We start from the raw sequence: 25413 nt of genomic DNA, 5'->3' as shown, positions 1-25413 counted from the left end.
TGGACAATATTATTCAAAATAAATTCATTTCACAAAGATTTAAGATTCAATATAGGGAAGGATCGAGTTGCATGTTGTAGACCTACCGCTGGTTCTGTGATATCCTCACGATCACCGGCCTGAAGGATGGTACGGACGAGAGCCTCAATACCGCCAACCTGGCACACGATCACCTTATTTCTCTGGTTGTTGCAAGTCAAGTTGGACAGAATACCTGCTGCACATGTGACAACATTGAGATCGTTTGATGACAGGAGTTGTACCAGCATCTGGAGCAGTCCTTCCAAGTTATCCTACAAATATAAAGAGAAACATGACAAATTCTTCAACATTGTTTATCACACAAGTGATGAGAGCTATTCCTTTAATTTATCTACCTGACCCCAGGACTCCACAATAAATCGCTTCCATACATGGTTAAATTGCCTTCCTATTACTTCTATGTAATTTATTAAATAAATTCTATGGGAGGTACCCCTTAACAAAACCTGGAGTCCTTGGATGGGGTTGATGTTTTACTGGAATAGCCCTAACGAAATTATATGGAAATAATATCACTTTGAAGTGTATCCTTCATCAACAAAGAGAAAGACTTGTTTCAACAGTACCATATTTAAGTTAGTTACTGGTTTAATGCCTACATAACTCCGGCTAATGTTGCGTTTCATCTCAGTGATGATAACCAGCGTTTTGTCGGCATCAAAAACGGTTCAAAAGAAAAGATTCAGTTAACTAACAACATCATAAAGACTTCTACGGTACATGATATTAAATCTTCTTACAAAGAAATTCTTATCTCTGGAATTCTCAAACAAGGCACTGGAATGATACTGTAAGGGCATGTTTTTATAACATTTCATTAATTGCGCAATGCATTCAACCTTTCGTTACATGTAGTAAACTTACACATTTAGTGGCAGCATCGGACAGATTTCTGATTGTCCAAAGACAGTTCTGTACAAGACGCTGACTTTGATGGCCAAGGTTCATGGCCAGTGCCTGCATACCTCCTATGTAGTAAAAGCAAATTTCAATTTAAGTGGTTTTCATTTAAAACTCATAGTATTTTTAACTGACTTATCTGCAACTACACATATGAATTAACATCAATATCGCAAGAATGAATTAGAAAAATTAGAATGAATCCAAATTAATTCAGACATTTGATGGTGTTTGGATTCACAATTACTGTACACATTTAATTTTCATGTCAAAACAATATTTTCAATCATTCTAAACTTAAGACAGGTAAACTTGAGGCACTGTTTAACTCCTTTCTCAAAACTCATTTGATAAAGTAGGTGTCCTACATACCAGCTTCAACAACGGCTGGCTTGTTACTGGAGCAGACAGACAAAACCTTGAGAACACGAGACGTGGTCCACAGCAGTTTCTCATATGTATATGAACGCATGATCCTTACAAGCTCACCAGGCCCGCCGCTTGCCAAAATTATCAGCTGAAAGTTAAAATTCAACATAAATGTTTGAAACTGTGATGAACTAACAAATCGAAGATAATGTTAGAAGATAAAAATAATTCCATTCATTATGAATATAAAGCACCAATATTTTCACATAAAAATTTTGTTAACCGAGAAATTGTTTCATGTATAATGTAAGTCTTTATTTTTGTCACCTAAGGTGAAGATAAGCATAACATTTAACTTTTGTATAGTGCCATCAAATTCCAGGACTTTTCCAGATATTTCTGTCATCTAATTAAAGAATTCTTCCAAGACTATTCAGAACTACAGTATTCAAAAATAAGCAACAGATAATTGAAATGAACTTAACAGATCAACAGTATGGCCCCAAGACTTCACTTTAGCAGTATATGGGTAGAGTTCTTAATATTACATACCTTGCTTTCCTGGTTGCCATAGGCCAGAATTTGTAAACAGTCTGTGGTGATGGCCAAGAATTTCACATTATTCCTCTGAAGCAATGCTACCATTTTTTGTAAACCTCCTGCAAGTCGAACAGCCATCTTGGATCCATCTTGATGCAAGAGAAGGTTGTGCAGTGTTGTGATGGCATAAAATAGGACAGATTCAATGGGCGAGCTGAAACAAATAAAATGAGCATTACAATGACTTCAAAAATATTTCTGAAAATAAGACAATTACACAAATATTGCCAATGTTGCTTATAGTCTTTATCTAGTCTATGCAGTTTGCATGAAACTAATATTTTTAACTTGTTAATGATGTCTTTTAACACAATTCAGTTTTATTGCAATTTTACTAAATCACACAGGTCAACGAGACAAATTGTGAATGGTTGGTTAGTGGTTTGACTCCATCCTAGAACTGGGACTAAGAGGATAAATTCTTCATTTTTAAAATTTGTTTCAAAACCAAGGCAAACTATTAATTTCATCATATTCCTGCAAAGGCGGAAACTCTATAAAAGATGCAATTCGACAAAACTCCATCAAAGGTTACCTCAATAACTTGACAAGTGCTGGAATTCCACCTGACTTAAATATGGCTAGAAGTCCCTGTCGATGGTGTGAGAGATTGTGGAGCGTGCCAGCTGCACATCGAGTTGTCTCCATGTCGTTTGTGTTGCTCATGGCCCGTACAAGAGCTGCCACCATCTGTGGCGAGTTCATGATCGCATGACGACTAGCCTCTTTCTTCGACAATTGATGGACCATCATGGCGGCCTGACTGACCACCACCTGATCTTCATCATTCAGAAGTTTGGTCAGTTCTGGAATTGCCCTTGTGGCAAGATCGGCATCATCCTTTCGAAATACAATGAGACATTATAATTATAAAGAAGTAAAAAGTTTACTAAGATTTTTACTTCATTTTAGCCTATCAACTTTTCAGCAAATGATCTTGTATATTTTTATATATTTTTTTAATTTTAAGAAAAAATTAAATTTCAGATTTTTATACTTTATGAATTTATTTCTGATTCTCAGTTGTGAAACACGAAATAAGAAACTGTCAATGTACTCTTAAGAATACCAACAAGAATGCCTTTCTTTACCAATGAAATGTCAATTCTATAGCAGCAATTGACTTCTACCTGATAATTGATGAGATTGATGACAGCATGTTTAAGCATCTGCGATGGTTCTGCGAGTCTTTGAACGGCAGTGGGTTCATCAGGATGGAGCTGAGTGGATGGAATCTGCATGCCCTCGTCGAGGGTTTCCGGGAACATGGCATCCCGCACCCGCTGAGTACGCGTCTGATTCAGCTGACGGCTCACCTCTGGAGATACATCAAATTATCCGTTTGTTATCATAAAGTTACTGGCCATCAAAACCTTTCAAAGATTTCCTGTATATTACATATGAAGATTTTTAGTGAATCTTAATGTCCATTACTTGAATTGAATCTTGCATCATAATTATCTGACCACACAGAATTACACTTGCTGGGCATTTTATACATGATTAAATTATATACTGTCAATCAGAGAAAGATGCAATACAATAAAACTGTTTTGACCCAATCACCACAACAAATATATGTTCCATCATTGAGAATAAGAACAACACCTGTCATATCACTGTCAGTTTATAATCAGCATGAATGAAGCTTTCTAAAATCATATTTTTCTTTTTTTTTTCTACAAAAACTTTCAAGATATTTCTATCAGACCAAAAACCTTCATACATATAAAAATGTTAAGTTTGGCACAAAAGGAATGTGACCAGATAAGGATTTACAATTATTTTTACCAGACTGAACAGTGTTCACCTAACCCCCACCTCCTAGTAAACCCCCACCTCCTAGTTTTATCAGTAAGTACTACGCACCATCGACCTGCTCCTGTGTGTAGCCAGGATTGTAACTCTGGTCCCAGTCAAACATCATCCTGGAAGTGTCCATGTTGTCCTGGGTAGCGGTCGGTTCCTCCATCTCGTCTTTCATTCCACCCTTACTGCTGATGGATGGGGCTTGTGTTGTAGCACCAGAGTGGATTCCAGAATCCTGCATGTACGTATTCTGTGACCACATCATGGTTTCTTGTTGTTTGTTTTCACGCATGTCGGGTAGGTCCATGTAGTTTCCACTTCCCGGATTCACTGCAAGTAGAAAATGATACAATTTAATAACAGGAAGCCTCTGGTCAAATGTACAGTGTAATTCTACGTTATGAAACATTTCAGGGCCTTTCAAAAACTCGAAACCTCTGGTCAGATATACAATGAGATTCAATTTGACATTAGGACTTTCGGATCTTTCAAAAACGTAATAACTTGAAGCGGGATGTCATTTGATGCACACAACTTTTGCATCACATAGATATTTATATGATTAGTGACTCTTATATTACGTAGATAATTATCAATTTACTGTCTGGGTGTCAAACAATAGGATACCAATTAAATAGGGTCACTCGAACACGACAGTGGCTTAAGGTTGATTTACCACTGTCAGTTGTCAAATGATTGAGCTCAGCTGAAACAATTCCATGAACTTGATGAAGCTTGATGAATATCTTTACAGTAGCCTGCCTGTTCCTTGTTAGTTTAATTTTAGTTTTTGTCCAACCAAAACTTCTTACTTTAGAGGATTTTAAGTACCTCATTTTCCTCAATGAGCAGTAAATGAGGAAGGGATTTTTATCATTGTTTTTTTTTGTTTGTTAATTTTTGCTGGGTTTATCATTAATATCAACCTGTGACCAGCCAGGGCCATTTTCAGGTTGGGCCTCCTTCTATTAGTTGGTGACTACCTCACAGAACGACATAGGAGAGGCCCATCACATACCATCCAGAGCAATTTGGGTATTGTCTTGCCCAAGGACACTATGACGGCAACACAGACTGGACCGATTCTCAGATTTCCGAGAAAACACAAATGGACATGGGTAGGAAGCTTTGAACCACGCACCTCATGCAGATTACCCAAGGTTAAATGGTCGGCATTCTAACCGACTGAGCTATCATGGCCCCTTGAATGTTCCATTTGTTAACTAACAAGAGATCCCAGAGGGATCTTGGCGCCCACCATTGAATGATCTTTATAGGTTCCATGTCAGATTGATCTTTTCTCTACTTTTCCCTTCTTCTAAGTCTTACTAATCTGTGTAAATTCAGAAACAGCCCTCTAGATCTAGTACTTTTCAAACAAGGGGAACCTATATATAAAATTTAAGATTTAGCGATAATGGCTGTCTGTCGGCCATGTTGTTTTCCGATTGGTCCCAAAATGCAATACCAGGGACCAAGGGCAACCTACATATGAAATTTCAGAAAGATCCCTTCAGTACTTTCTCAGAAATAGCGATAACAAACTTCAATTGTCAAAATCCAAGATGACTGCCTGTCGGCCATGTTGTTTTCCGAATAGTCTCAAAATGCAATATGCATAACTAGGCACAGAGGGGAACCTACATATGAAATTTCAGAAAGATCCCTTCAGTACTTTCTGAGAAATAGCGATAACAAACTTCAATTGTCAAAATCCAAGATGGCTGCCTGTCGGCCATGTTGTTTTCAAATTAGTCTCAAAATGCAATATGCATAACTAGGCACCGAGGGAAACCTACATATGAAATTTCAGAAAGATCCCTTCATAAGTATCTGAGAAATAGCGATAACAAACTTCAATTGTCAAAATCCAAGATGGCTGCCTGTCGGCCATGTTGTTTTCCAATTGGTCTCAAAACACAATATGCATAACTAAGCACCAAGAGGAACCTTTATATGAAATTTCAGAAAGATCCCTTCATAAGTTTCTGAGAAATAGCGATAACAAACTTCAATTGTCAAAATCCAAGATGGCTGCCTGTCGGCCATGTTGTTTTCCGATTGGTCTCAAAACGCAATATGCATAACTAGGCACCAAGGGGAATCTACATATGAAATTTGAGAAAGATCCCTTCAGTACTTTCTCAGAAATAACGATAACAAACTTCAATTGTCAAAATCCAAGATGGCTGCCTGTCGGCCATGTTGTTTTCCGATTGGTCTCAAAATGCAATATGCATAACTAGGCACCAAGGGGAACCTACATATGAAATTTGAGAAAGATCCCTTCAGTACTTTCTCAGAAATAGCGATAACAAACTTCAATTATCAAAATCCAAGATGGCTACCTGTCGGCCATGTTGTTTTCCGATTGGTCTCAAAATGCAATATGCATAACTAGGCACCAAGGGGAGTCTACATATGAAATTTGAGAAAGATCCCTTCAGTACTTTCTCAGAAATAGCGATAACAAACTTCAATTATCAAAATCCAAGATGGCTACCTGTCGGCCATGTTGTTTTCCGATTGGTCTCAAAATGCAATATGCATAACTAGGCACCAAGGGAAGCCTACATATGAAATTTGAGAAAGATCCCATCAGTACTTTCTCAGAAATAGCGATAACAAACTTCAATTATCAAAATCCAAGATGGCTGCCTGTCGGCCATGTTGTTTTCCGATTGGTCTCAAAATGCAATATGCATAACTAGGCACCAAGGGAAGCCTACATATGAAATTTGAGAAAGATCCCTTCAGTACTTTCTCAGAAATAGCGATAACAAACTTCAATTGTCAAAATCCAAGATGGCTGCCTGTCGGCCATGTTGTTTTCCGATTGGTCTCAAAATGCAATATGCATAACTAGGCACCAAGGGGAACCCACATATGAAATTTGGGAAAGATCCCTTCAGTACTCTCTGAGGATTAGCGATAACAAGAATTGTTTACGGACGGACGGACGGAGGGACGGACGGACGGACGGACGGACGACGGACCACGGACGCAGGGCGATTTGAATAGCCCACCATCTGATGATGGTGGGCTAAAAAGGCCAATGATCTGTCAATTGTACCTTTGGCTCAATAGAATTAACGGAAATAATTTTGATTTGATTTTCACAAAACAATGACTTTTTATTGCTTATGTAATTAGTAAGCTTGGATACAACTCATAGTTCCCTTATCAATTATCCTTGGTATGAGCCTTAGAGAAATGGGTTTTTGTTTCCTTGTTTTTTATTCAAAAAATACTTTTTTCATCAAACAAAGAAAATTTTGTCTATCATTATCCCCTTCACAACTTTCAAAGAATTTGAAGGGTAAAGTTTTATGTAAAAAATAATTATCCATGTGATTGCAACTTAAAGTTTATTTGTCGATATCTAGAGTTGTAGACATATACATTTATATCTGCAACATTACACACATGCCAGGAGACTTGAGAAATGATTGCTAAACATCACAAACAAAACCAAACCATGGCACATTTGATGGTAGTTTCTAGGCTATAAATCATTTATTTCATTAGATGTTAACTCTAGGAAATGTGTAGCATAAATAGTTTGATGAATTCCCCGATCGTTCCACACATGTATTTGATATTAATATAATTCATTTAGGAGCCGACTTTCACAAAACATTTGTTTTCCCAAGGGGAGATAATCATTTGTTCATGTTGTGAGGCCCTTTTCACCCTTGACTGGATTTGTTCCCACAGGCTGTATGGCTGTAGTACTAATTCAATTTGTCAGGGCATACCGACTCTGTGTCTAGTTACATATATATGTTTTACAAATTATGCCACTGTATTAATACCCCCAGGGGGCCTACTAACATTGCTGTCTCTCTCTGCACTCTATCACAACCATGAGGCACCTTTAGGGTTAAATGAAAGTATATACACAAATTAATGAAAATTATCCTTAGTTTTTTTTTATTTAGTTAGAATGGCCTAGAGCTAGCAACTTATTTTAAAATCTACACGAGAGAAAAGAGTTCATGATCAAATCTAGAAACTGTCATTTTACCATTTGTCATGTCTGTCCTACGCTGTCAGGGATCAATCTAGGGATTTTTTACTACCGTTTATGGGAAGTTTCCCCTCAGGATTTTGTTCCATTTTCCCCCTCAAACTTCTGTTAAATTCACCGAAATATTTATTTTCCCTCATTTTTATGGCAATAATATTCCCAAATACTCCAGATTTGCTATCCTAATTAACCAGTTTCTGTTTTTACTTGGAAAATGTGTTTTTCAAGAAAAAAACTGAAACTTTGTGATGTTTAAATTTCCCCTTTTCAGAACTGAGTTTCCCCTATGGTCCAAAAAGGGTAGTTTCCCCTAAATTCCAGATTAATCCCTGACTGTCTGCATCAAGACAAAAAATCCCTAAATGTCTGTTTTTTCTCTCCAGCCAATTGTCACTTTCTGATTAAAAAACTTTTTGTTCTTACTTTAGGCCAATGTCCAGCACTAATTATTTAACCCAGCACTTGTATGTCAATTCCAAAGACCTCTCGATCAGCGCCCAAAGCCACATATTAGCTCCAATACTTGTTTGTGACGGTGCCCAGCACGACATATTTGACCCAGTCCTGGTGCCCAGTACGACATATTTGACCCAGTCCTAGTTTGTTAAATCCAAAGACCTCTCAGTCATGTGTCCACATATTTAATTGAGCCCAGGTTTATCAATTCCCAAGACCCCTCGATCAGTATCCACTGTCCAGCTCCACATATTTGACCCAGTCCTAGTTTGTCAATTCCCAAAGACCCCTCGATCAGTGTCCACATATTTAACTGAGCCCAGGTTTACCGATTCCCAATGACCTTCAGTCAGTGTCCACATATTTAACTGAGCCCAGGTTATCAATTCCCAAAGACCCTCAGTCAGTGTCCACATATTTAACTGAGCCCAGGTTATCAATTCCCATCAGTGTCCACATATTTAACTGAGCCCAGGTTATCAATTCCCAATGACCCTCAGTCAGTGTCCACATATTTAACTGAGCCCAGGTTATCAATTCCCAAAGACCCTCAGTCATTGTTCACATATTTAACTGAGCCCAGGTTATCAATTCCCAATGACCCTCAGTCATGTGTCCACATATTTAACTGAGCCCAGGTTATCAATTCCCAATGACCTTCAGTCAGTGTCCACATATTTAACTGAGCCCAGGTTATCAATTCCCAATGACCTTCAGTCAGTGTCCACATATTTAACTGAGCCCAGGTTATCAATTCCCAATGACCCTCCGTCAGTGTCCACATATTTAACTGAGCCCAGGTTTATCAATTACCAATGACCCTCAGTCAGTGTCCACATATTTAACGGAGCCCAGGTTTATCAATTCCCAATGACCCTCAGTCAGTGTCCACATATTTAACTGAGCCCAGGTTATCAATTACCAATGACCCTCAGTCAGTGTCCACATATTTAACTGAGCCCAGGTTTATCAATTCCCAATGACCTTCAGTCAGTGTCCACATATTTAACTGAGCCCAGGTTTATCAATTCCCAATGACCTTCAGTCAGTGTCCACATATTTAACTGAGCCCAGGTTATCAATTCCCAATGACCTTCAGTCATTGTTCACATATTTAACTGAGCCCAGGTTATCAATTCCCAATGACCCTCAGTCAGTGTCCACATATTTAACTGAGCCCAGGTTATCAATTCCCATCAATGTCCACATATTTAACTGAGCCCAGGTTATCAATTCCCAAGGCCCCTCGATCAGTGTCCACATATTTAACTGAGCCCAGGTTATCAATTCCCATCAATGTCCACATATTTAACTGAGCCCAGGTTATCAATTCCCAAGGCCCCTCAGTCAGTGTCCACATATTTAACTGAGCCCAGGTTATCAATTCCCATCAATGTCCACATATTTAACTGAGCCCAGGTTATCAATTCCCAAAGACCCCTCGATCAGTCTCCACTGTCCAGAGACACATATATTTGATCAAGCACTAGTTTGCTGATTCCCAGGACCCCTAGATCCGTGTCCAGTCCAGTTCACATATTTGACCAAACCTTAGTCTGTCAATTCCAAAGACCCTTTTATCAGTGTCCATTGTCCAGCTCCATATATTTGACCAAACCTTAGTCTGTCAATTCCAAAGACCCTTTTATCAGTGTCCATTGTCAAGCTCCATATATTTGACCTAGCCCTACTTTGTCAATTCCCAATGACCCTTCGATCAGTGTCCAGAGCTGCGTATTTGATCAGCCCTAGTTTACAAACCCCTACAAAACTCACTCATTCTGGTGTTGCCGCCTCCCCCTCCTGAGTTCATCTGGTAAGTACTCATGGTTCAAATCAGGTTCTCCTTGAGTCTGGAACATACAAAACACATTCTTAAAACAAATATTTTAATTACCAAATAATTTCTTATCTTATTAAACATAACTTCATAAAAACACTACAGACAGTTGTTTTTATTCTTCAGTTTCAGTAATCCAGTATTTTTTTATTCTGTTTTGTTTAAGCATTAGTTAAATTTGCAATTGATCTATATACCTAAACATCAAATGTAATAAATAGAATGTTAAACAAGATATTTTGAACCTTTCTGCAATGGTATAGGTAATCTGTAGATTATCAACCTCAACTTGCTGCAAAATCTTTAATGGATAGAATCACAAACATGAATCAAATGAACAATTCTGCATGGCATCTTTTTCTAATTTTGATACAACAAAATGTTGTTATCCGACTGTTTTTATGATGTATATAAATGATACAGCTGCAGCAAGCCTAGAGCGACTCGCCAGACAGTTGGTGTGAATTTGACTGGCTTGGCGTCGTTCAGCCTGGCATCCACACGAGTCTCCCTTCAGAACTTTGCTTGTATCTTCACCAGCATCAGAAACCGGCCATGTAAATGCTTCTCAAATTTGGAGCAAATAACACTTAATTAGTGCAGCACTGATGAAGATAAGTGTTTTCCTATCTACTGGAGTTGGTTTCCGTTTTGATATTTGGAATGGTAAAATATTTATTTTTAGGAAAGTTCTTCTGAACACAGTTTGTGCTGATGTACTGGAGTAAAACCACACTGAAAATCCAAGTGACACTAGCCACCAGAGTTGAAAGCATATTTATGTTCATGGCTATCGATTTTGTATCACAAAAGCAGTGCTTGTTGTTTTATTACATTTTACCATAATTGCCTGTATTTTACCGTATTTTTTCTCCACTAATTGCCTGTAATGAGTCTGGGTCGAACATTGAATCTATACTCATTTTATCGATTTTGTATCACAAAAGCAGTGGTTGTTGTTTCATTGCATTTTACCGTACGTAATTGCCTGTATTTTACCGTAATTCTCCAATAGTTGCCTGTAATGAGTGTGTCAAATATTCTTTTCTTCAAAGGACCATAACAATTTTCTGACAAGTTCAACCATACCCTTTCACTTCCTGTTACATATAACTGTAGCTCCACTTCATTCAATTTTTCAAATCAACAGTTCTGAAAAACTGATTATAACTCGGATAACAAGATTATCTCCCCTTCTGAAGCTTACAATCTCCTTAAACTACATCGTTGATTTCATTTTAAAATATTTTGCAGCTCTTGCGTGAAATTACAAAAGATCAAAGCAAGTCCCCAAAGTATAGGCCAGGTCTACTAGTAGGAGATAGTATCTACCATATCTTTACACATTGTTGATTTCTTCAGAGAAAGTAGCAAGATTTGTACAACAAAAATTTAAAATTTATATTTTTGTTATATAGCAGTATTGAGACAAATGATTTTTATAGATAATATATATATATGCATATGCAAACTTGTCCATCAGTCTTAGTAAATGCCATACAAATCTTCTCTAACACCAATTCTTTATAGGCTACAGGTAGACAACTGTAACTTATTATATTAGGATAGGCTTGACACAATGAACTTCAGCCCGGTAAACTAGAGTAATTTTAGCCTTATCTGTATGTTCCTATCTGAGACAGGAGTTTTATGGGCTGAAACAACCAACCTCCGGAAATTACACACTCCAGTGACCCAGGATCATCCAGTGCAAACATATGTGTGTTACCTCAAGACTAGTATGCTAGCATCCTCAGGTCAGGTGGAAATGTCTAGACAAACTATCCCTGTTACAATAGGGATTGAGAATTTGTATTTTGTGGTTTTGATTATACTGTTTATTGCACAATCAATACAATCAATTTCTCGTGACAGCTTTTAGAATAACTATAATACATTTTACTGCTACTAAAAATAGAATGCATGTATCAATTATATTTAATAATGCACATATATATATATTTGGGGGGGGGGGGGGTATAGTGAGCTAGGTATATCATTTTATTTTTTACTTAAAACTTATCAAGGTTAGACAATGAAAACTACTTTTGGGGCAGATTTACAACATAAGATTTAAACTTTTTTTTTGTGTGAATACATTTTGCCGAGGTAACAAATACATCAGATTCAGACACTAACAAATTTTATACAAACAGACCTTAAGAAATCTGACCCTACTAGCATGATATTTGAACAAAGACTAATACAGAGGGTAAACTGGAATACCTGTTCATTCATTCATGAAGTCTACACTACAGCCTTTTGGCAGCAGGTGGTGGGAACCACAGCCAAAAACTAGGGCAATAGGGTATCTAGTTTTTATAACATCCACATATATATTGCCAAGTGGTTGCTTCTCTTACTAAAACCATCAAGTAATTGACAACATCATGATCATTAGTCACAGACCCAGAAGGCAATGAAGGTTTTTCACTCCTCCTAGCCTGCATGTGCAGGCTAGGACTGGGAGACCTTTTCTGTCTCCCTTTCAGATCATCTGTACCATATTCATAATTCATGTACACCACTAATTTAGTCGCCTATATTTTGCCTATATGTTTCCTAACTATCCCCTTTGCTACACACCTGATGTTTAAACACATCAATGGCCCCTTCAGATCCCCTTTTTATAGAACTGGCTACCAGCCAAATCTGCCAGAGATCAAAAGATTTCTTTGGATAACCCGAGGTGTCAACATAAGTCTTGGTCCAGAATCCCCCTTTGTGGGCCTCTATCCTTTCATCAATTAGTGTCATGGTGAGATCATTTACAACATGAAATACAACTGGTATTATGCCCACAATATAATGCATAACAAACCTTTCAGCCATGTGGCATGAGGCTCCAAAAGGGGTAATGAAGTGGAAAAAACAATTGCAGGTGTATTTTTTTAAAATTTACCTTTAACTTTATCTATACAATGGCATGATTATTTTATTAACAGAAATAACAGTTCATTCTAACTGATGTGCAGGTTCTCCCATGAGTATCAAAATGTCATTCAATATTATATACAGTACGAAGTATATAATACAAAATAGTTGCAGATTTTAATTCTATTTACTATATCATTGTTTAAAATCATATTATGAGCTAACCTAGCTAGCTTGCCATCAATGTTATGTTTACACATATTATAAACATTTTATTTTTGCCCTAGTTTGAATGATACTGTAGCTCATCTTCAATATATCACCAGGCTTTTTCTGAGGACTTTTTAGTGTCGTTAATGGGTCCAATTTCTAATTGAAATTATTTCATATTCCAAATTCCTAAAATTTGCAGTTTACTACTGAAAAAATCTTTCCCAATTCACCATTTTTTTTACCAAAAGAGACAAAAAGACCCTTTCCCAAATTTAAACCAGTGAGAAAAAGCCCTGATCACAGACTACTATTTCGGCCCATGTTGCTTCTATTGAAACAGATTTTCTCCCCCCTCCCATTTATCCTACAATAGGCTAATATGTCACCATTTCAGCAGTCTTACCTGAGTAAATAAATAAATGATGAAGCACCACACAATATGTCACAGTCAAATGTTAAATTTTGTACACATCATAATGACATCTTGACACTAATGTTCATCCATTTCTCAGAGGAAAAAAAATGGAAAAATAACTTAAGTTTCACAGGACTTTTCAGTTCCTTCACATTCATCTATACAGGTTCAGTATCATTTAAGTTGTATAAATCCATAGGTTGAGAAACTTCACTTTTACAGTATAAACAAAAAGAATGCTCAGGACTTCATAAAATTCTATCGAATAAACACACATCAAGTTGTATATCCATCCTGTTCAAGAAATTCACAAGAATACACAAAAACATGGCACTTGATCAATATATCCTTAAGACATGTGTAGGTGTCCACTTGTTGTGTACTGTTAGACTTAGTTCAAAACCATAAAAATGTCACTGTATATCTCCGTGGGTCACTCAATTCTATACACCAACATTACTACTGTGTAGGGTGATGACTAAGTGGAGATTTTCTCCAAAGTTTAAATACTTTTCCATGTGTAGCTTTTCAATGGGTTAAATGAGGGAGGTAAAGAACCGGCTTATTTGCATATCAATCCACCTGACATGTGTCAGATCTCACCTTTGACCCACTGAAGCTGTCACTACGCTGAGGCCATGCCATGGGGAATTTTAATAACTTTTTACACTCAAGACAAGTAATACAACAACTGTTATGTGTCATATCTGCTTCTAGACTTAATGCTATTTACTGCCTAGAGGCACCCACCACATTAAAAAGTATTTTATAAGTATACACTACTGTAAGTTTTGGGAAATTACTGTGTATGTCAAAGTTTCGTTGACTCAAACACCTGTTCCACATTACTTTTCTAAGTTTACATTTTCAATTAAAATTCTGTTCTTATAGATTTTTTTTTTCAAAGTGAATTGATTGGACCAATAAACTGATTCAAAAATCAAAGAACTGTGTATTATACTTTTAAAATTTGTACATGTTTATCAATAACCGACCAAATGGTAATATTTCAAAATTGTTTTATCAGACTAGTCATCTATTTCCTTGAATACACTTAATTACTTCAAAAGAATACATGAACTATTCAAAGCACAAGGAAGTTGAAATTGATGATATAAGCAGCACACATATATATGAACTCTATATATATTTTAACAGCTTACACATTAAATTTACCACACTATCATGTTTATAAACTTCAGGAATTTCATATCACATAAAAACTACTTATATTTGTATACTATTTTCGGATAAATGTGCAGATTTATTTTAATGGAGATTTGATAATTAGATCAAGTCATTGACAGTTCACTCACAAGTTTGATGTCATAAATTATGTATTTACCAAATAAGATAAAAAATTGTGATCAGATCATTTTCTTTTTATAAAATTGCACTTGTTTTTGCAGCAGATACTGATTGATTTTTTTATAAAATTGCACTTGTTTTTGCAGCAGATACTGATTGATTTTTTATAAAATTGCACTTGTTTTTGCAGCAGATACTGTAGACTATGTGATTGTCATCAAAGTGCACGGTATTATTTCTCAAATTATTCAAACATAACTTAATCAGCTATTAATAAAATTTGTCAACTTTTCCAACTTCAATTAATTTCCAGGGTCATTCAAATTCTGGACAACTTATATATATATTCATGCTCATTTGGGACTTTTAAAGTTTCCCCATACAAAAAATCCCCTTACCTCAAACTGATTAATCCTTGAATAAATATATGGATCAAATCAATGAATCTGGAAATTCCACTTCCTTATCTTCCTCCAGAAACAATTAGCACCAAGTTGGTTGGAATTCAGACAGATGAGCATTCAGTTTTTCTTTGGAAAATACAATTGGACTAACATGTGCTGAAACAACTCCTGTCCTGTTCAAGTGTAGAAACAAGTTTGCAGCTAACACCAGATATTGCAGGGAATTTATGATATCTCAGGTGAGGTGAAATGTATTCTGTCACCTGCTGGCAAATAATAATCACCCTATCAACTGGACATGGTGAACAGGTAGCCAAGTATTCAAGGTCAGTCAGCTGTGACCAACGATTGATATGTCATACATTTTAGTCTTACCTGTATAGACTGTGATTTGAAATCAGTCAAGTGCGACCAGTGATAGTGACCTGTCAAACACTTATCAGTCCTAATCAGATCAGCTCACTCACCCATGAAGTTGAACTAACAATGTCTAACATCCTTCAACAATAATTGACAGTGAACAAATCTTTTGTTTGATGGCATTTTTTTTTTAATTTCCTAAGTTGGAAAATGCATCTTTGTAATTAGCCTATATCTCCAGATACAGGGAATCTGCTGATTGCATACAGTACTGACAGTAGAAAGAATTTGAAACAATACCAAGTTAATTTGTAACTGTGAATAACAAATATTGTTCTTTTTCATTGTCTGACAGAATACAGACTGATGCAGGTATGCTACTTTCATTCATAAAATTTCCAGTTGTTGAATATGAGAACTATGAGTTTAAAAATATATTGTGGGCCTGCTTTTATTTCAAAATTTAGGTTTTTGCAATGTATATATTTGTTAAGTCTTAAATTTTTTGAAAACAAAGGTTTTTTTTAAAGAAGAATTACTTATAAAAGCTGTTCAACTTTTAATAAAGCCTCTCTGTTTTTGTAACATATAAATAATGACAAGTTATATACTGTAATGACGGGAGAATCATGATTTAACAGGAGAATAATGATATAACGGGAGAATCATTATATAACGGGAGAATCAATACCATAGTTTTTCATAACTGCAATTTAATGGAGAAACTATCCACTGATTCCAGGCGATCTCTACAATGTAGTGCTTCACTCTCTCTCTATATATATAGATGCAGAAAGTTTGTCATGCATGCAAACTGAATAGCGGCCTTTCAATCAAAGCCATGCATCAGAAGCAGAAAGTTGATCAGATGTACTGGATGGTGCTGCGAAGGCAAAGAAAAGGAATGGACAAAATTATAACATCATTGACAACTTACACAGTCAATGCCAATCTGATTGAAATGCACATCATCATCATTCACTACTTGAATTTATGAACATAAATGAATTGTTGATAAAAAAGTTAACTGAACAGGTTTGAAGGAAACTGAATAAAGATAAACCCATGCTACATCTACGATTGAGGATTTGTTGGTCTAGCTTTGTCAAAAACAGAGCTAAATGCAAAATGTTAACATTGTTGACACTGCACTGTGCCTATGTGCCGCCTTTCCAACATCCGTCATAGGCGACGCAAAAAGAAGTTGAACTTAAGAGACATATCAAAGATTTTCTTTCAAATGTCATCAATTAACAAACTTGCATACTGTATTCTTTTAGAATCTGTTACCCCTCCTGGAAGTGATGTGTGGATAGATGACCACTAAAAGAGATGAAGGTCTATTTATATATATTTCCAGTAGCTAACAATGTAATTTGTACGGGATTCCAACTGCACACAATATTTTTAGAATAGGAGTGGTTTATTTTGACCTACTGGTAAATTGAGCAGTGATAATTCTAGCTCTCTCGACGAAGTGAAAATTCATGTTTCATCAGAAACTTTCTTACTTTTCTCTCTTATCTTGTGTGGTCTAGGTTATATCGAACATTGTATTAATTTTACCTTAATTACAGAAACCTGTAATGTAAATATAATCAGAGATGTGAACAAACAGCTATGTATGTCCATTAGGCTACCACAAAGCTTTTCAGTTGAAGAAAATGTTGCCTTGCCTCAATTTAAGTGCTGGGTTTTCTCTTTGATGTGCTACCATGGCTCATATCAAGTTGCAAACAAGGAAACCTGACCACCCTTAAGCTTGCTTACATAGACTGATCCAGATCAAACAGAAGTCATGGCTACTGAATATAGGTCACTTTAGTTGCAGCCTGTCCCACCTTACAGATACAGGAACTGTAATGGTCCAACCAGGACAAAGAGATAGGGGGATAACTGAGGATTGTTTGAATTTGAATGTCTTAACTATGGAAACTAAACAAAGCTTTTAAACCTGACATTGCAATGCAGCCTATGATCATATTTCAGAGACAGAGATCTAGACTTTTTTTCGTATCAAATCAATACACTAATTGGCATCTAACAGGTTACGCTTGCATACTTATTACATGCTAGTTGGGTGTTTTTTTGCCAACCCGATATGAAACAGAGTAACATATTCATGAAACACACTTGACCATTACTCTGGATATATGACAAAATATTTATTCAATACAAACGAAGTGATGACTGTCTAGTGGTGGACTGATGATCGAAAATAAGTTGAAAATCAAAGGACCAAAGGCCCTGAAAAACGTCGGGGTTGGAGGTCATAATAAATTTAAAATTGGATTATATAGTCAGCTACATTTGTATCGGATGAAATGTCTTGATCTGGTTATTTCGAATCAATATATATTTAAGAAAACATATTTATCTGCTGACAACTTTCCAATAGCTGAGTATAGTTCTTTCCCTATTTCTTAAATGCTTGTGGAAGATTATTGATATACTTCTGAATCAGTAAGCTGCTTTAAAACTTTGAAAAAAAAATCAACTGAAAGACAAATCTATTAAAAGTTACATGTACAACCAGAGATAAAATCCAAGGTGTACTTCAATACACAGCAATTTTTTTTATTTATTCTTTAAGATGTTAATTAGGCCTAGCAAACATCTATTTTATGACCCCTAGTAACATCAAAAATGCAAATATATAACTCAATAGAAAACTGCAGTTGCACTCTCGGTCACGCTGTCGGATGAGACACAAGATGCCAGTACATCAGTCATGGATCATAATCGTTAGATTCTTTTCAAATAAACAAATAATAATATTATTTAATAAAATTCTCATGAAAAATGGCAATGTAGTTTTTTACAACTTGCCTTCAATTCCTGTTGATATTTCTTGCATATTCTAGTGACATACAAATAAATATGAAACTGCGAACGGTCACTGGTTTAGTTACATTAGACATAGTCGCCATTTTGGCCAAATTAGTGAATGATCACATGACAACTGTGTTTGGCTGCAAAGTTTTTTTTATAGAATTTTATAGAATTGCAAACATTTGACTACGTAAATACGGCTGGTTTTAAGCTTATATGAAATGTTCCCGCATATGAGCTCAGGAAGAACATATGAGTCTAAGACATGTGGATAGTTTCTCTGTGGACGCATGTATTTTCTCTTTCGTTTTCAAGGTCCCTTAGTGGTTTCTACCTAGTGGTCCCTTCAATACTTTCTGAGAAATAGCGATAACAAACTTCAATTGTCAAAATCCAAGATGACTGCCTGTTGGCCATGTTGTTTTCCGACTGGTCCCAAAATGAAACATGCATAACTAGGGAACAAGGGTTTGGTTTATTTTGTTTAACGTCCTATTAACAGCTAAGGTCATTTAAGGACGGCCTCCCGTGCGTGCGACATGCATGTGTGTGGTGAGTGCGTATGTGGGTTTTGGGAGACTGCGACATGTTCGTGTTAAGTCTCCTTGTGATAGGCCAAAACTTTTGCAGATTTATAGTGCTACCTCACTGAAGCATACCGCCGAAGACACCCAGCAGGACACCTCACCCGGTCACATTATACTGACAACAAGAGCTGAAACGAATGTTCACGAATGAATACCAATTCCCAGAATATTCGAATAGTGGAATCGTATTCGAATATTTGGTGCGATATTTACTTCCCTTACTTCATTGATCTGAAACATGTATAAACGTTCCATTTGAGTTTGGGAGTATTCCAGCTAAATTCCAATAATTCTTAAGCAGCATGTAATAAGCTATGCGTAGGGGTTTTAACGTACAAAGGTACTATGCACCCAACATAGCAAATCATCTCCGGGCCAAACTCATTGAAAACGTGTTCAAATGTCAGATTTCCGTTCCAATCCAGCTTTCAGTTTAACATAAAAATACATGTATATACAACTATTTTGACATGAATAGGTTCCAAAACAAATGAATGAAAAGATATAAACATTTTTTTGACATGACATCGTAAATAAGGTACAGTGCTGCTATCTTTCATATTCGTACTGTGTACAGTACTGTGAACCATGTGGTGTGCCATATGCATTACGTCAGTGTCGATAAAACGCTTTGAAACAATAGCAACATTGCCGGTTACAAGCGTTCAACCGACAGGAAAATTTACCATGTGGACAGTTCGCAGTCGTTTTATTTCATGTTATTTTACATACCGACCCAATGTAGTGAACGTTGATTTTCTTTATTATTTATTGGTCTTATAATGCAAATATTCCTTCTCTTGACATTGACAATATGACAAGTCTACACAAGCTCGTCAATCAGGTAGGCCAGCCATGTTTACGTTGTCGTCATATAGGCGAACTTGGTGATTTTTTTACGATTATTAAAGTGAGCTTCCGACTTAGTTCTGGCCATTCTTCAGTTGTATACGTCACTGTTACTTTGTTACTTATTTAAAGCTTTCCAGTCGTGTATCAAGCTTAGTAAATCAGAAATAAATACATTTTCTTAAGTATCGACTGTACACTACCGAATATTCGAATACTATTCGAATATACCAAACGAATACAGAGGAACCCACTTATTTGCATATCAGTTATTTGAATATCCCGCTTATTTGCATAAAATTCTCAGGTCCCAATTTTTTTCTTCTTTATCTTTGTATTTTATTCCTGTGTATTTGCATCGACTAATACACCGACTCCCGCTTATATGCATATAAAAATTCCAAAAAATCGAATTTTTTTAATTGACTTTAGGGTATTTTTGTGATTTTCCCGTAATAAAAGTTTGATGAAATGTGTTTTAACTTGCATATTGATTTGACATGATGTAAAACGGTATCTTATCATTGGTTCACACTTTGTCATTACAGGTTACGTCCGATGCATCAATATCAACATTTAGTTATTATCCAGACCATCAGTAGCAATGTGCAGAAGAATTACTGAATAAAATATTGATATGGCTCATCTTTTGATGAGATTTGTTTATTTATTAAAACATCGATCCAAACCTGTGTTCTGTGCATTTTAACACTCGCTGAGGCAGGTTGCGATCGCCATGATTGTTTACTAGGCGCATTGCATTGTGGGGGTATATGTGTAATGAACGATGACTCTTTGTGTGTGTGTGTGCCATTTTCCAAAACAATCCTAAACGACAATACACATGGCATGGTCATTTAAGACAGTCTATTGCTTCAGCAGTTCATCATTTATGATCAAACAACTAATATACTCATAGCAGGAACACCACGCATCTCGAGACGATAATGAATGTTAATTGAAACGATGACATTGCACATCGTAGTGCCAACCCGACCGATATCGGACCCGGAGACTCGGAGTGACAAGTAGTAAACGATGAAGTGTATGCAAATATTTGTACATTTACAAAGAATAACAACCCATGTATTTCGTATTTACTCTTATATTTTAAATGTTTTTTTCTCTAAATATATTTTTAATGCAAATAACAAACAATTATATAGCACCCATTTTGAGTACCTACCTGACGATCTACATGTGTATAAGAGGGGCCAAAACTCAACTCCGCCTATACGAATACTCCGGTTATTTGCATATTTTGTCATGGAAAAAAGGCTATGCAAATAAGCGGGTTGCTCTGTATTTGAATGCCAAAATCTGGTATTCGTCTCGGCTTTACTGACAATGGACGAACCAGTCGTCCCACTCCAAATATGCCGAGCGCTAAGCAGGAGTAGTAACTACCATTCCCTTCAGTTCTTTCTGAGAAGTAGTGATAACAAGAATTGTTTTATGGACGGACGATGGATGCAGGGTGATTTGAATACTGAAATTTCTAATTGTTTCCTTAGGATCTCAAACAGAAGCTGTGTACCTTGCTATGTATAATACGTCATACTGTGATATTGTATGTTTATTCTGGATGTTAATTTCAAGATACAAGTACCTATATGAAAAGAGTCTGTAATACTGTTTGTTGGACAAGGCCAATTTTTGGAAATGGTTATCGGCCTTCTCTGCAGACTTTACACTCCGAATTGTCATGTTTTTATTGAATGTTGATCTGAACCAAAATATCCAATAATGATCTACACATGAAAATGTCTAAGTTCTACATCTTCATAATCTTACTTGTACAAGTGTATGTGAAATTCAATCTAATTAAAATCTAGATGGTCAGTATCACTACGTTACATGAACATCTAACAACATCCCATCAGGGTGACCTTTTGGATTAGCCAATCAAATGACTACTTCCAGAATCTTGGAAGTGAATTTTATATGTCCGAATTAGCATGACTAGAGTACATAGCTTGTATAATCTGTCAATTTGTTTCAAGTCATTTCGTCCCATAAAGCTATATACTGTGCCGAAATGGTTTGCCTCAGATGCATGATGTGACGAAATGTTTTGCCTCGACGACATCGACAAAATGCCAATTCGCCCTGAAAGGTAAATACACACATCTCAAGGGTCATCATGACATGACCCCTTATGGGATGTTGTTAGATGTTCATGTAACGTAGTGATAATGACCATCTAGATTTAATAAGATTGTGTGAAATTATACGTAAAAAATATCAAGTAGGGATACAAGGTCCACAAGACTTTTTATTTGTCATTTTTGTGGGAGAAGACTGATATAGGCAAAGCCTGTTGTCAAATCCCTTTGTACTATAACATCTTGTATAATAAAATTTGTTGAAAGGAAAGACTTTTATTTGCTGTTGAATTTGTATATGTGGTACTAAACGGAGTAAGCATATTTCCACGATACACCATGAGAACTTTATAGAAGGATTACATAAATATTAAGTGGTTTGTGCTATTGGGGGGGGGGGGGGGGGGTAATAAGCTTGTTGAGTAATAATGCAGTCAACCGAAAATTAACTGCAATAGTTTGAAATTGTGATTATAAGGAGGTTTTACGTGTATCGACCTTCACATATGTACCTATAATACTTGTCGCGATGAATACACATTCGTGAACATTTTTCCTATCCGCCATGCGTTCTAAGTGACCCCGGCTGCGAATCACATTGGTCCAGCCGTTACAATATATATATACACAACAAAACAACGTGTTGAACGAATGCAGTTCAAATACATAACCTAAGCATTATTTACGCAACTAAATGCAAGTTCAAACTGCACAGTTCACGATCCCGCAGTTCATACTATTATAGGTAATGTGTGCAAGAAATATTCTGAATTTCAAAATAAACAAAGAAAGCTTATCATTCGACTCTCTAACCGAGACAGAACTCCTCCCGACATCCAAATTCAAGTCAATTATGCTGCAAACATTATTCTTGATGTTATCTTATGGATACGTACCGAAAATACAAAGCCTCCTCGAACCAAAGGTGGCCTCCGAAACCGTCTATGAACTACAGGGTTGTTTTTTCTTCAATGATATCTGCACAACCAGTTTTCGAATTCACAACATTCAAATTCCAAGATGGCGTTCTGAACTGAACGGGGCATGCGCTGTGCATCGGGCACCTGTCATCAAACCGCATCACTCCCGGGGTTAAATTGTAAGAAAGTAGTTCTATATGTCAAAGATAAATAGTGCATTTATGTTACTGATGGCAACATTTGTGTATCGCCTTCATATAAATGTATGTGTTTGCCACCGTAAGATCCAAACAGGAACATATTTCTAAAGGAATTGGGAATATTTATAGGTTGATATATCAATACGCGTGAAAACAACTAATCGACCAAGAATGTCAATCAAGCCGGCCCACCCCATGAAATAACACTGACCCACGATTCGAACGTGAAATAATCAATACACGTTTTCCATCAGGATTGAATTGTAACTATGATTCAGCGACGATAGGGTTAATTTTGCTCTATAACGGACTTGCATCTGAATGTATTTAACCTGTAAACTATGTACTTTTGACGAGACATTCATGAAAAAGTTCACTCAATTTTTGAAGATAAATTATATAACTAACGATACGTCTTTAGCTAAATCTTTTTATTAAATAATTTCAATAGATACCACGTAACCATACACCCTCACACATCCACACAAACACACCCTAATACACATACATAGAAGATAACAATTTAATACGGTACACAATGCGCTTGCAAAAATAATTTGATAAAAACTGATACCAGAGCTAATAATACACATATTTTAAACAATTGGAATAAACAAGCGAGAAAAATAGTAATTGCACAATAATAATGATTAAAAACATTCATTTATATTGGTTTGTATTTGTTTAACGTCCTATTAACAGCCTGAGTCATTTAAGGACGTGCCAGGTTTTGGAGGTGGAGGAAAGCCGGAGAAAATCCACCGGCCTACAGTCAATATCTGGCAACTGCCCTACGAAGGTTTCGAACTCGCAACCCAGAGGTGGAGGGCTAGTGGTAAAGTGTCGGGACACCTTAACCATTCGGCCACCGCGGCGCCCTCATTACTTAAATGATGTGTACACACGTTTCCCTATAGGTCAATACTCATACGATTAAAACTGAGTGCTATATATAAACGAGAACAAGTGGTCATATAATTAATTGTACCGGCTCATTAATTTCATTTGAAACTCCAACATTCATAATCATAGTTTCTTTTAATCGGTCTGTGCCGTTTTTACTGCAAAATGTCACAAAGCAAAAACTTCCGTCTTTGTCACCAGCACCGTAGTTTTACTAGCTTACTTGCGTACAAGTATTTACATGTTTATCCATATTACTATGATATACTATCTAAGCTTTACCCAAAATATACAATTCACAGTTTCTTACTATACAAGATATATCTTGAATTACAACCCCGCTCCTTAATTCCCGATAGGTCAGTTGAATATATACTACAAAATCAATTTAACCCATTTACCTCTCATTTACATATTCAATTACGATTTCTTCCAAAAAATAGTCACTTGGCAAATGTTAGGGGTGCCTGAACTGACTGGGCAAGTACGAGGTTACCACCTACATTAGCCCTTCGTAATTAAACTGTGTTGCCTAGGAGATAATTAAACGTGATTGGCCTGGCTGGGCGCGAGCTGGTTACCCGAACTAAGAAGTTAGTGAGACACAGGTGTCTGCTCTGGCTGGAACAGAACCATGTTACCCTCATTGAATACATTTGCAATGCAAAAGGAATTGCAAGCTACCACATGATTTCTGATTCTAAATATCATTTGCATAAAAAAAAGCAACCACATAATCACCGTGACGTCAGAAAGAGAGAATCAAAGTACTTTTTACAGACTTGTTTAAATATAACTAAAACCAGAGACTTGTATTTGAAAGATGAGCAAGCTAAACATGTTTAAGAAATTTCTCAAAATTTCTCAAAACTTCCCTAAATATAAGAAAATGAGAAAAGCACAAATAATCTACAGCACGTGTTTACGTGTTCAATTTATTTTGGCGACATGCTTGGTGAAACCTAGCGAAGAATTATATTGGTTGATTGTACAGTAATCACATCGACTGTATACTAACACCTGCATGGTAACAGCTCAACCTAGCTATAATGATTTTCCGGCCCAATGATAAGTTTTTCATCATCGGGATCGAGGGGGCGAAATACCGATAATTCTGATTCTGTCGCTACGAAAACATAAATCTTTACTTTGCATGTGCTCGTCATATATAAATATAATCTTCATTCGTCGCTCGAAAACAAGGAAAAAAACTATAATCTTTGTCGTTGTTAACTAACAAATTGTTGCCATACATTCTTCAAATATTCCCTCTGTCCGCAGATGAAGAGATAATTCACACCGCAGGTGGGCAGACTTAAAAATAGCGTTAATTAATTTGCAGCAACCGGCGGACGAAGGTTCCTTTTTTTCGTCCTTCGGGACGACAGCAATTTAAA

At 36.4% G+C, this 25413-nt stretch overlaps 1 protein-coding gene across 3 annotated transcripts in view; it reads right to left on the bottom strand.

Moving 5' to 3' along the window:
* Positions 1–23102, bottom strand: part of LOC117317729 (catenin beta-like) — a 30146-nt gene extending 7044 nt beyond the window's left edge. The window contains exons 1-9 of one of the 3 annotated variants that reach the window (XM_033872637.1): positions 22890–23102; positions 9983–10059; positions 3781–4050; positions 3042–3229; positions 2447–2751; positions 1864–2065; positions 1315–1459; positions 907–1010; positions 87–293 (exon numbers count right to left, since the gene is read on the bottom strand). In XM_033872637.1, the coding sequence (XP_033728528.1) occupies positions 87–293; positions 907–1010; positions 1315–1459; positions 1864–2065; positions 2447–2751; positions 3042–3229; positions 3781–4050; positions 9983–10034 (1473 nt within the window). In that variant the 5' untranslated portion in view covers positions 10035–10059; positions 22890–23102. Of the gene's footprint in view, positions 1–86; positions 294–906; positions 1011–1314; positions 1460–1863; positions 2066–2446; positions 2752–3041; positions 3230–3780; positions 4051–9982; positions 10060–13536; positions 13741–15254; positions 15387–22889 lie in introns of those variants that run through there. The other 2 variants (XM_033872635.1, XM_033872636.1) reach the window with 2 other exon arrangements.
* Positions 23103–25413: the final 2311 nt, after the last annotated feature.

Source organism: Pecten maximus, chromosome 19, assembly GCF_902652985.1.
Source record: "Pecten maximus chromosome 19, xPecMax1.1, whole genome shotgun sequence".
Classification (NCBI taxonomy): domain Eukaryota; kingdom Metazoa; phylum Mollusca; class Bivalvia; order Pectinida; family Pectinidae; genus Pecten; species Pecten maximus.
Note: the sequence above shows the minus strand (reverse complement) of the source record. Positions and strands in the feature narration are given on the sequence as shown.